The 12,570-nt window shown below is 35.2% G+C and overlaps 1 protein-coding gene across 1 annotated transcript; it reads left to right on the top strand.

Annotated features, from left to right (window-relative positions):
• Positions 1-112: 112 nt before the first annotated feature.
• Positions 113-3,387, top strand: LOC126591783 (jasmonate-induced oxygenase 1-like). Its single transcript, XM_050257464.1, has 2 exons — positions 113-869; positions 2,634-3,387. The coding sequence occupies exons 1-2, from the start codon at positions 364-366 to the stop codon at positions 3,214-3,216; spliced, it is 1,089 nt and encodes a 362-aa protein (XP_050113421.1). The 5' UTR covers positions 113-363; the 3' UTR covers positions 3,217-3,387.
• Positions 3,388-12,570: the final 9,183 nt, after the last annotated feature.

The following is a 12,570-nucleotide window of genomic DNA, read 5'->3' as shown; positions in this document are numbered from 1 at the left end:
GCGATAAAAGCTCAGCCACAAGTGGTCAAGTGGTGTAGCTAGCCTAATCTAAGGTATGCTGTCCTGCTAGTTGCTACTTCTCAAAAGGGCAAGTATAGTTTCAAGTTCAAGCACATAAGAAAATAATAAATGGACCCTAGTTAAACTTTTCAATGATATGTATATCAAACTATATCATTACATTTATTTTGTTTTAAAATTATGGTGATGAGAAAATCAAGTTGCTCACGGCGCCGAAACTATAGCTAGTTCCCCCACCCTCACCCTCCTTCCACTACTTTATATAAACCTCCTATCTCCTCCTCTTACAGTCTCACTCTTGCATTGCAGATTTAAACCCATCTCACTAGAAACATAACCACAATGAGTTGCCTGCAGTCTTGGCCTGAGCCTATCGTGAGAGTCCAGTCCTTAGCAGAAAGCGGCATAACCGCAATCCCCGAACTCTACATCAAGCCACCATCCAAACGACCATCGCCGCCAAACACCAACAACCACCGTGATGCTGACCTCAACATCCCGGTCATTGACCTCCAAGACCTTTTGAGCGACAAGCGGAGCCTCCGCGAGTCAACTATGCGTTCGATCTCGAGCGCCTGCAGGGAGTGGGGTTTTTTTCAGGTGGTGAACCACGGGGTGAGCCACGAGCTGATGAAGCGGGCGAGGGACACATGGCGCGAGTTCTTCGGGCAGCCGCTGGAGGTGAAGCAGGGGTACTCCAACAAGCCGAATACGTACGAAGGGTACGGAAGTCGGCTGGGAGTTGAAAAGGGGGCTATTCTGGATTGGAGTGATTATTACTTTCTTCATTACATGCCTCCCCAGCTCAGAAACCACCACAAGTGGCCTGCTCTCCCTTCGTCATGCAGGTATTTTTCATTTTTCTGATATGAATGTATTCTCATCGTTGAAAACGTGCGTTTTATGACTTTTCCTTTTCTCCATGACAGAGCCAGAAATTTCTTCTAATGGGGCAACCGAAAACAACTAAGAAAACCTTATTATAGTATGGTTATACGCAATATGATATTAAGGATGGTTTCAAATGATAATGTATCACAATTCCAATGTTACAAAAATTGCAATATAATAGTGGAAAGTGACAAAGTGATGAGAAAAATATATGTACATGATAAGCGGGAGAAGGTTTTTTCAGTTTGAATGACAAAACAAGAGCACTATTTCTCATATAATATTTAATATGGAGTATAAGTATAATGAATGTATGTTAGACATTAGATACATATATTTTCTTCAAAGATAACTCATGTATATTATATAATTGTAGTCTGCAACTAAACAAATGAATTATTTGAGTGGGGGCATCTGCCCCAGTGAGCCTTTATCGGCTCCGTCCATGCTTTTCTCTGTTTATATAATGATAATTACTAATGCCAAAATATATCGAATTGGTCTGTTTTAGGTGGCGTAAATCATGTTATCAGTTTATTGTGAAAGGAGCATGTATACACTTGTTCTGTTGGAGCTTTTTTTTTTTTTTTTTTTTTTTTTTTTTTTTTGTTTCTTTTTGTTTTTTTTTTTGTGTGTATAAAGTACGATTGGTGATGACGGCTTATTATTAGGCTCATTTGAATTGACAGCGTATAAGTTCAGCTTTCTTTTAAAAAATTATTTACAATATATACATGTAAGCCTTGTGTTTAGTCAAACATTACGCAACATCTTAATTAGTATATGTGAACAGAAATATCTTTTTCTCAAAAAAGTAAATTTCATAAGTGAATAGACAGATGGTAGATAATAGATATACATGTACTTGTAGAACAATTAGACTAACTGTTTGACCAAAAACAGAATATATTTGATTTCTAACACAAAAAAACATAGATTTAGGGTTTCGGTATTTATAATATTACCCTCGAAATATATATTCTTTTTGTTGTGAGTCAATATTAAACGTATCTTATGGATTTATTAAAGATTTTAGTTTGATATCAATATCCTACCAAATATTTAATGTTGTTTATTAAACATATCTTAGATATAGTCATGTTCATCCTTACCAAAACTAGTAATGCAAATTTTGGTTTTATTAGATACATAATTTCTTATTTCCAAACTTTTGGTGCCGATATTTGTCACCTAGTGATCTAAATCTTTTTGTAGAAAAGTATGTTAGTCATGATCCACTGAAATTGGCGTACCAAAAAAAAGTGACAAAAATCGTGAGGCAAACTTCCCAGAAAGCAGATTTATGGTACCTTGTGGCCTTGTAGTCCTTTTCCATGAAGCTCATACCTAACATAGGATTTAGAATCATATATAAGCGCATGGTTTCGCGCTACAACATGCAAATTGCACTTTGGCTTTAAAAGAGTCATTACTGGGTACGTATAAAACAAGGAAAACAGATGTCAATTGATTTTGGTCGATGATCACACATGCGTATGAGCGATTAATCTTTGCATTCTTCATAAATTCATAAACAAATCCAAAAAATCTTAAACATATATATATATTTGTTGCATTGTTGTTGTTGTATTAGAATAATATCATAATTTTCTATAGACTTCACGAATGAATAGAAGTACTTTTTTTTTTTAATAGAGATACTAGGAAATATTATTGCCTGTCATATGTCAAAATACTAATTTTCAGTGTGATGTTTGTAGGAGATTGATTGAAGAATACAGTGAAGCAACAGTTCAACTATGTGGGATTCTGATGAGGGTGTTGTCTCTAAACCTTGGCCTTGGGGAAGACCAACTTCTCAACGCTTTCGGAGGAGAAGAGAACATTGGGGCATGCTTACGGGTCAATTTTTACCCAAAATGCCCTCAGCCAGACCTAACACTTGGTCTCTCAGAACACTCTGACCCAGGTGGCCTGACCCTTCTCTTACCTGATGAAAATGTGGCCGGACTTCAAGTTCGTAAGGGTGAAAACTGGGTGACTGTGACGCCTGTTCCTAATGCCTTCATCGTGAACGTTGGAGATCAAACTCAGGTGCTGAGCAATGCAATTTACAAAAGTGTAGAGCATAGAGTGACTGTGAATTCAGTTAAAGACAGAGTTTCACTGGCCTTGTTTTACAACCCAAGGAGTGATTTGATGATTGAACCTGTCAAAGCTCTTGTCACAAATGATCGACCTGCCCTTTACTTGCCTATGACATTTGATCAGTATCGGCTTTACATTAGGACGAAGGGGCCTTGTGGAAAGGCACAAGTTGAATCTTTAAAATCCTATGAATAGTATTAGTCTCCATGTCTTTTATTAGAATATTGTATGGTGGTGTTGTTGCACTAGAATAATCTTGTAATTTTTATATATGGTGGCAAATTAATTTACTAAGTTATTAATGGGTACCTGTTAAAACCCATTTAATTTGATATTACCATAATATAAGAATGATATTGATAGTGATGATGATGGTGTACGATGAAATTAAACTAAATGAGTCTTAATGAGTATTTATTAATAACTCAATGGGTTAATTTGCCACCTCTAATTACATGTGACAAGTCAAGTACTAAATTTTCAATGTGATATCTTTGCAAATTCACCTTATGGTATGTTATATATGTGCATATTTATTAATGTTATACGTCCCTAAAGCATTAGATTCCCACTAGAGATGCACAAAGGCTTACTCTGGCATGAATCTAGCACAAATCCGGCCTGGTTAAAGTTGGTACGGCAATGGCCCAACTCACCACAAAATATCCAAATAAATATGCACATATGCGACTCCGGCATTGATTCTACCGCATACTAGTTTGACGATGACAACCAAAGCTACTCCAATGAAAGAACAAATTAATTAAAATCGTGCATGATGTGGAAATATCCCATTGCAATCACTATAAGGTACAAATCTGCCTATGCAAATCACCCTTTCTCTTCAATACACCTAAGTTATATGTACGTTCTCTCCTTGCCGACTCAAACTGATCACGAGTCTAAGACTTCGTAATTCGTATAGTGGTCCAATTCTTTTGATAAAATTAAAATCTCGAAAATTTGGTTTTGTCAAAAAAAAAGAAGAAAATGAGGACCAGGAATAAGCATAAGTTTCATATTGTTTGAACTCGGTCAATGAAGATGTCTGCGTGCCTTTGGTGCCAAGACTTGGTTGTCATGTTTTAGTTCCGTACGCACTGATTGTAGAAAAGAAACGTGAGTTTTAGGTGTCGGTGCAAATAGTATATTTATGATGAACTGTTGAATTATTTGATATATTTAGATGAACAAACATATATCAAATTCGAACAATCTTTTGTAGAAATGATCTACAAATAAAGATTAAAAATAAACGGTTCTGAATATATAATTTTTACAGTGAAGATGGGAATTAGCTCGTCATTTAAGGAGAGAGTGCAAATATTATCCATTTTCATGCACGTTTGTTATATGTTAAATTGTGAAGTTTGATTTTTAAAAAGGGGTTTTTGACTTGCTCACTTAATATCCCACTTTTTTGAGGCACTATCATCTACCATCCACTCATCATTCCAGGCATGCAAGGGTTGGCCAACAAAGCTTTACACAGTGCCAAACACACTAGCTCGTGCCCATTAAGGATCATGCATTTGGAAGTAGGAAAGATGTTTTTTTTTTTTTTTTTAAAGTAAGTAGGAAAGATGTTGCTCAATTTTACTATACTTCCTATATACGTTTATATACTGACTAGTCAACATACTCTTTACATTCTGGAAGTAGGTTTTCTTGTTTTGGCAAATAAAGAATATGATTATATTCATTTCTACCTTCTTTAGGTTTGAGTGGATTCCAAATCAATGAACAAACTAGATAGGCTATCCTAATGACGTATTTACATGAATTGTGGAAGTCCGAAAATCGGGAGAGAAATAATCGAAAAACCAACCAAATCAAAACCGTTTGGGTTGGTTTGATTTTTTTTTATTTTCCATTCAGTTTATAAAACTGAATTAAACAAGAAGAATCAACTTAGTATGTCCTTTTTGATTTTTACAACTGTGAGTTAACCGAACCAAACCGTTTATACATAATATATGGAGTTAAAGATAAGAGTTGGGGCTCGTGTAACTCATAAGAGCTGAGTTATTTTCGAACTTTTAAGTTTGCTGAACTTAATTAGCACAGACAAAATAAAAAATGATATGGATTACACATTACATTTTGCCTAAAGAGGTTAGAGCAAGGCATTATCGAAAATGTATCAAATTATTGGTTGTGTCATAAAGACCTTATGTTCGCGCCCCAATCAGCCCCTGGAGGAATATGTGTAAATTAATGGATGAAAGGATAATAATAATAATTCCCATAATAATGGGGAATTATTATTATCCTTTCAAAAATCTCATTTCGCACTCTAAACTTTCTATAATTAGAAAGAAAATAACACTTGTGAAAAGTATAGAATGAGATTTTTAATGTACTAATAACAGTTCCCTATTAATAATTAGATTGATTAGGGGAGAATAGTTGATTTTAGGGTTGCTTTGGTATTGGGTCCAAGCCATGCACCAAATCGTATACTGCAATTTGTCCAAATTCCAAATCACAATCCAACCACCGTAATTGGTTCACCAATGCTGCGATTTTGTTTGGTTCAGTTTACAGTTTAACATGCAAGTATTACGGAATAAAAATTTCAAAGCTATGTCTAAATAATTACTAGAATTTTTTTATAGAAATAGTCATCATCAGACTGTTAACCACAAAACTTAAACAATCTCATAACTTCAAAACACTTAATCTCATAACTCAACTCAAACTTTCAGTCTCATAACTCCAAGGCTTAGTAAAATTATAAAATATAAAAGTATTATAATATTTTATAATTATACAGTATATTTAAGGAGCAATAGTTTTGTGAAGCCCAACTGCTTTTATATCAGTCGGGTAGGCTGGACTGGGGTTCGAGGAAAATCTATACGAATTCTTCTCTGCAAGAGACATCGTTGGGTTTAATGATTTCTCCGGCAGCCTTGTTGGGATCTTCAGATCGAATAATTAGTTTACAAGACACTCTTAATCTTACTAAAGAAGGAGCCATTTTCATTGTTATTATGCCTGCTGTTAAAATTAGGTCTGCTTGTCTAGGACTAGATCATAATACCAGTCCATAATGATCAAAGTCAAATCGTGAGCCTATTAAGGAAGCAAATTCAATGAAGCAACAAATGGTACCTAAGAAGCTATACGACTCAACTCCAACATAACTATTCTAATATAGCTGGCTCTTTTAGATACTTGAATATTTCCCAATTGTTCCGGTCCGTTTACCATTATTGCTTATGTGAACATAGTAGTTAAATAATCCCATCTCGTTACATATGCTGGACTAACTTGACTCAATTAACCAATATTACAAAACGGTCCAACTTGACCCAAATTGATCCATTTTTTTTATAAAATCAGCCAAAATTCAAATTTTTATTTTTTTATTATAACCTATATTACATGCAAGGCAGCATCTACATTGATTAGGTTCTGTGCACCCCAACTTGTTTAGTAACTACTTTCTCGAGTTTTCAATTTTATCGCATCCTTTACTTTCCTCAAGCTCCTCTATATTTGCAGGTTGAACAGGGATTTATTGGGCTTAAACGGGCCAGGCCGGCTTTAGGCACCCTAGTCCAAGCCAGCCCACTAAAGATGGCCCCTTTAGGGTGAGGGAGCTTTCTTGCATAGAGAGGAATGGGACATGATACTTGAGGTGAGAGAAGTGCCTCTTACCATGAAGAGAATATCTTGGACGGTTGTGTGATAACATAAAATATTCCATCTAATGGGAAAACGCTACGTGTATAACTTGCCATATATGGCTATCCTGTCGATGACGGAATACGCAGTCCGTTAGTTAAATTCTAACGGGCCCAATACGTCGGAAACGATTCAAGTCAATCACCAACGATCTAGGCAGATTATTCTAATATGTAATGGGTTTGCCTATCAGCCTCTTTAATGGTTTGTATGCAAACAAACAAACAATATTATCTAGATTAGGGAGGAAGAGGGTGGTGTGGTTCAAATTCGTCTTTGACGAGAATCGAACTTAAGATCTCTCACTTACCAATGAAGAGGGATACCATTAAACGTAGTACTAAGTGGTAATCTAAAGGCGTCATAATCTATCACTTTTTCTAATTTAAGATGATAAGATTTGGGAATATTATTCGGGGTTCCATTAAGTGACCCACAACCTACATTCATCATTCACAATATTGAACATAAAAATTCACGTGAAATTTCAGTTTTCTTATGTATAATGCAAGACTTATATAGCAAACTCCGTTACATTCATTATATATATATATATATATATATATATATATATATATATATATATATATATGTATATATATGTTCGAGGGAAGGGATCCCCATTTGTTTCAAAAAATAGGGATTAGTCCCACTTCACATCAATTTTCAACGATCTGAACTTTTGTAAGTGTCAATTCATAGATCATTCTTGCAAAAATTCAATTTAATCCGAAATCATTTATCTATTTAATTGTCACGAATAAATTTCAATGTTTCTTAGAACATGGCATTCGTCAATTATTTAAACCAAATTAGGTGCCCCAAATGTTTTTAATTTGGCTAATATTTTGCAAGAATGATCTATGAGGTGCAATTTAAAAAATAAACGATTTGGATTGTTGAAGTTCAATGTGATATGGGTCCACAACTAATCCCCATTTTTTTTTTCAAAAATGGTGATCACTTATATATGTAATTAAACCACTGTTCTAAAAATCCCCACGCGCTAGGCAACTGGCCACCGCCCAGATTAATGCCTAAGCATTTGAAAATTAAGAAATGGCGCCTAGACCTACTGATGCGCCCGCCTAAACCACCTAGACCGTCTAAGTAACTAGCCCGCCCAGACCCGTCTAGACACCTGCCTAGATGGCAACTCACTTAAATAGAAAATAAATCATTTTCCTTTTGCATTTTGTTGTTTCCAATAATTGTAAGAGACTTATTGAACACTTAAATAAACACACATTATATGTTTGCTTTCCATGTTTTCATTATGTTCCAATACTTCATAATATATATGTCATTCTATTTTCTAATTTATGATGAAATTATTTATATTTTAAATATAAACAGACATTTATTTACACGAAATACAATAGATTTACTTAAATCCGCCTAAACGCTAGGCCCCAATCCACTGCCTGACTAGCATCTAACATCTTTTAGAACCTTGAATTGAATTAAAAATGTCTTCATAATTCACCCAATCAAACCAAAATTTTCAATGGATTAAGGGATAAAATAGAACTTACAAGAACAATACTTTGCTACTCAAAGATGAGTAGGAACTCCTACTTAAGATTTATCAAAATTGGTCGTTGTCAATTTATAGAAGTTCGTGTTTATAATCAAAACCGTTCATATTATAAATCACTCTATAAAGATCGCATCTGCAAAAAATCAATTAAAACTAAGGTCGTTTAGTCATCAAACTGTTTAAAAACAAATTAACGGTATTGGTACAAGCATTACGAATTATCTATGTATTTGCTATAATACATTGACTAAATGACCTTAGCTTTAATTTATTTTTTGCAGAGATGATCGTTATAGTGTGATTCATAGTATGGGCGATTATGATTATAAGCACAAAGTTCTGTGATTAAAATACTAAGAATTTTAAGTAAGAGTTTTAACTCATTTTTTAGTAGCCAAGTATTGTTCGATAAAATATCCTTTCAGTACGCTTTGGGTAATAAGAAAGACGTAGATGAGTAGACGTTGGTTTGGTGCTACATAGCATCCTGATGAATAAAATGGGCACTGTCCTTCCACATATGCAAGTTCATGTTTGTAATCTATATAAACGGGCAGTCGTCTCGTAGTACTTTCAGACTATATTAGGGATTTTTTTTTTGTTCAAATATATTTTTAAACGTACCAAACAGATAAGCTCATCCTATAAAAAGTAGTCGTCTTATTGATTCTTATCTTAGGAAAGAGATCCTCTCCGGATCTCTCCCTTTAAAACTTAAGGATCAAGTGATCTGAGCTTTTAAAATTTAATCTAATGGTTAAAAACAGAAAAGTTAATAAAAACTTTTAAAAATTATAATAATTTTTAACCGTTGAATCAAATTTTAAAAGTTCGGATCACTTGATCCTTGGGCTTTGGAGAAGAGATCCGGAGAGCATCTCTTTCCCTTATCTTGCCCTCTCTGTAAACAAACAACACTTGGCCCGGTCATATTTTCTCTATTTACCTAAACTAATTAATTGCAAGCTTTTAGAGAATCTGTTTAAGTAATTAATTAACCATTAATACCTAAACGGCTAAATGACAACCTCTAGTGGTGGTCCTACTCAAATTAGCCAAGATTTTAGCCTAAGGCCATCTCCAACCGATGGAGGATCAGAAGGCTCCCTTTAGCCCTATAGCCCTCCAAGAAATTAAGGTGGGTGTAGTCAATTTGGATTTCGGAGGATTTTAATGGAATTTTTTAAGTGACAAATTAAAAAGAATTTTAATAGATTTACAATTCTACGTGGATTTTGGCAGATTTATATGGATTTCTATTATAGATTTTTATGGATTTGAATGAATTTCTTAGGATTTTAGTTGACTCCCACAACATAAAATGAATTTCTTTTTTAGTACACAATCTGAAAAGAACATAAATTGAAAGGAAATAGAAATACAAACCAATCAAATATGTAAATAGAACGGGGCATTGAGAATATTGATCCAAGAGTTTGAATAATTGTAAAGAATAGCTTCTGCTTTAGAACATCATATCCATTTAAGAATGATGATTTCAAGTTCAAGAACAGGATATCTAATCATGAATAATAATAATATATGTGAAAGAATACCAAATGACAATCGAAATTACCAAATGACAATCGAAATTGAGTAGGGCATATTTGGGCAGCAAAATCCTGGGATAAAAACATTTTAACCACGACAAAAAACAATAAACAAATGAAACATTTGAACCCAAAAACATGGACACTAATTTGCAGGAAAAAAAAAAGGCTTAAATCAGAAGTGCAAATGGGAAAAGCCCAACTTAGAAAAATCAAAAGTGCAAATGAGAGAATCTCAATTCGGAAAAAGCACGAGCATAAAGCAAAACAACTTACAACTATAATCCAAATTCAAAAAAAAATTCCGATTGTTGCTCATCTTCCCAAAGGAACAAACCAAGAGCATGAATTCAGAAAAATACATAAACAATGCGAAAACGGGGAGTCTACTGGGAAATGCTCTAAACAGATGGTAAGACTGTTCACCTTCTATGGTTTGGTGTGAAAAGAAATCTAAGGGGGGAGGGTTGGATTGTTGATTGCATTTGGTATTTATATCACCCACTCTCAAATCCTTTAAAATCCTTCATTCACAAATATCCTAGCAAATCTTTGAAATTTCCACTACACCCAAATTTGTATGGACTTTTTAAACTTTTAATTGACTACCCATGAATTTGGATGTATTCTTTAAATCCTCCTAAATCCTAATTTGACTACACCATGATTTTAAAATCTTTTAAAATCCACACTCAAACTCTTAATTGACTACACTCCGATTTTAAAGTCTATTAAAATACTATCAAATCCTAGTTTCACTACACCCCCTAATATTTTAATGAATCGTGTCAGGCCATATTTCTTACCATCTCCAACCGAAGAGGCCAAGGGTCATAGGCCAAACATAGCCCTATGACAAAAAATCATCTCCAACCGAGGGGGCCAAAGGGCTATAGGTCAAACATAATTTATTATTTTAATTGAATTAATATGGTTACTTAAATTAAACTACCTCAATCATTTTTCGAGATGTAATCACAATAATTTTTCGGGTAGGATTGAGTGCCACTTGTCTATATGTGAGTAACTTTCCCGATTTCTTGTCGATATGTAATCTCAATAATTTTTCGGATAGGATTTCAAGTGCCATGTGTCGATATGTGAGTAACTCTCCAAATTTCTTGTCGATATGTAATTTCAATAATTTTTTGGATAGGATTTCGAGTGCCGCGTATCGAGATGTAATTGGTTATGCGAATTTTAGATAGGATTTTTATCTGGGTGGCACTTTTTATCTTCAGCTTCCAATGTCCATAAATAGGGTGTATATTAGGCTATGATTCACGCACCTTCATCTTTGCCCTCCAATATCTCTTTCAATTCAAGTTTGCAATGAATTCCAACTTTAGATCATCTTCGCATTCCAACTGGGAGTCCTCGTCCAATTTTGAATTGGAAGATAAATGAGTGTAGATGAGACAAGAAGATGAGGAGTCCGATGAAGAAGATAAAGCATGGTGAAACACAACATATATGGTAGCAATGGCTGGGGTTATGACGTGTGAGGCAACTGAAGAACAACCCCAATAGGGTGGATCTTTTGCTGGTCGCTCTTACAAACCACGAAATAGAAAGATGGCGCATGAGACTCTGATGAACAACTACTTCAACCCCAACTCGGTGTACACCAAAAAGGATTTCAGACGTCGCTTCCGGATGAAGCGTCATGTTTTCGAGCGTTTACTTCATGATGTCCAACATGTCAATCCATACTTTTGACAAAAGCTGGATAGAGCAGGCCGCCCTAGTTTCTCACCTCATCAAAAGGTTATTATTGCACTCCGAATGCTGGCCTACGCCTCCCCAACTGATGCGATAGATTATAATATGGTATGTCTAAGTCTACATGTCTTGATAATCTTGCTAAGTTTTGTCACACAGTTGTTCAGATTTACAAAAACGAGTATGTCCGTGAACCAAATCAAGCAGATCTAGATCGGCTTCTTCAAAAAAGCTGATGACCTTGGCTTTCCGAGCATGATAGGGTTATTAGATTGCATGCATTGGCAGTGGAAGAACTGTCCCACTAGATAGCAAGAAGACTTTAGCGAAAGATTGAGAAAGCCAACGATTATGTTAGAGGCGGTTGCCTCATTTGACACATGGATCTGGCATGCTTTCTTTGGAGTCCTAGGATCCAAAAATGACATTACAGTACTTGGGCGTTCACCCATCTTCAATAACCTGACGGAGGGTAAATCACCTAAACTTGCTACTACATCAACGAGCCTCAGTACAATATGGGGTATTACTTGGCAAATGACATTTACCCGAAGTGGGAGACACTTGTCCAAGCAATTGAAAACCCTGTGGATGACACCCAAAGGCGCTTTACCTTACACCAAGATGCATACCGGAAAGATGTTGAGAGAGCTTTCGATATTCTACAAGCACAGTGTAAGATCATTAACGAGCCGACAAGAGGGTGGAGTCGAGAAAATTTGAACTCCATCATAATGTCGTGCATCATATTACACAACATGATTGTGGAGGAAGAGCGAGATGGCTATATTGATGGAAAGTTTGATGACAACCAAGAGGATCCAAATAGGTCAAGAAAAGCTCGAGCAAAAATATATGATGGGCCTCATTTGCCTTTGGATCCAAGAACTGGTAATATCTCTTTAAATAAGTACATTTAGCGCCATAGGATGATACGTTAGCATGCCACAAATACGTACTTACAACAAGATCTTGTTCCACATCTTTGGACCAAAAGAAGCATGGAGTGGACGTTTAAGTTTTATGTTGTTAAATGTTTTTCTT

This window comes from Malus sylvestris, chromosome 12 (assembly GCF_916048215.2).
Source record: "Malus sylvestris chromosome 12, drMalSylv7.2, whole genome shotgun sequence".
NCBI classification, from domain to species: Eukaryota; Viridiplantae; Streptophyta; class Magnoliopsida; order Rosales; family Rosaceae; genus Malus; species Malus sylvestris.
This window is presented reverse-complemented; position numbering and strand designations above follow the sequence as displayed.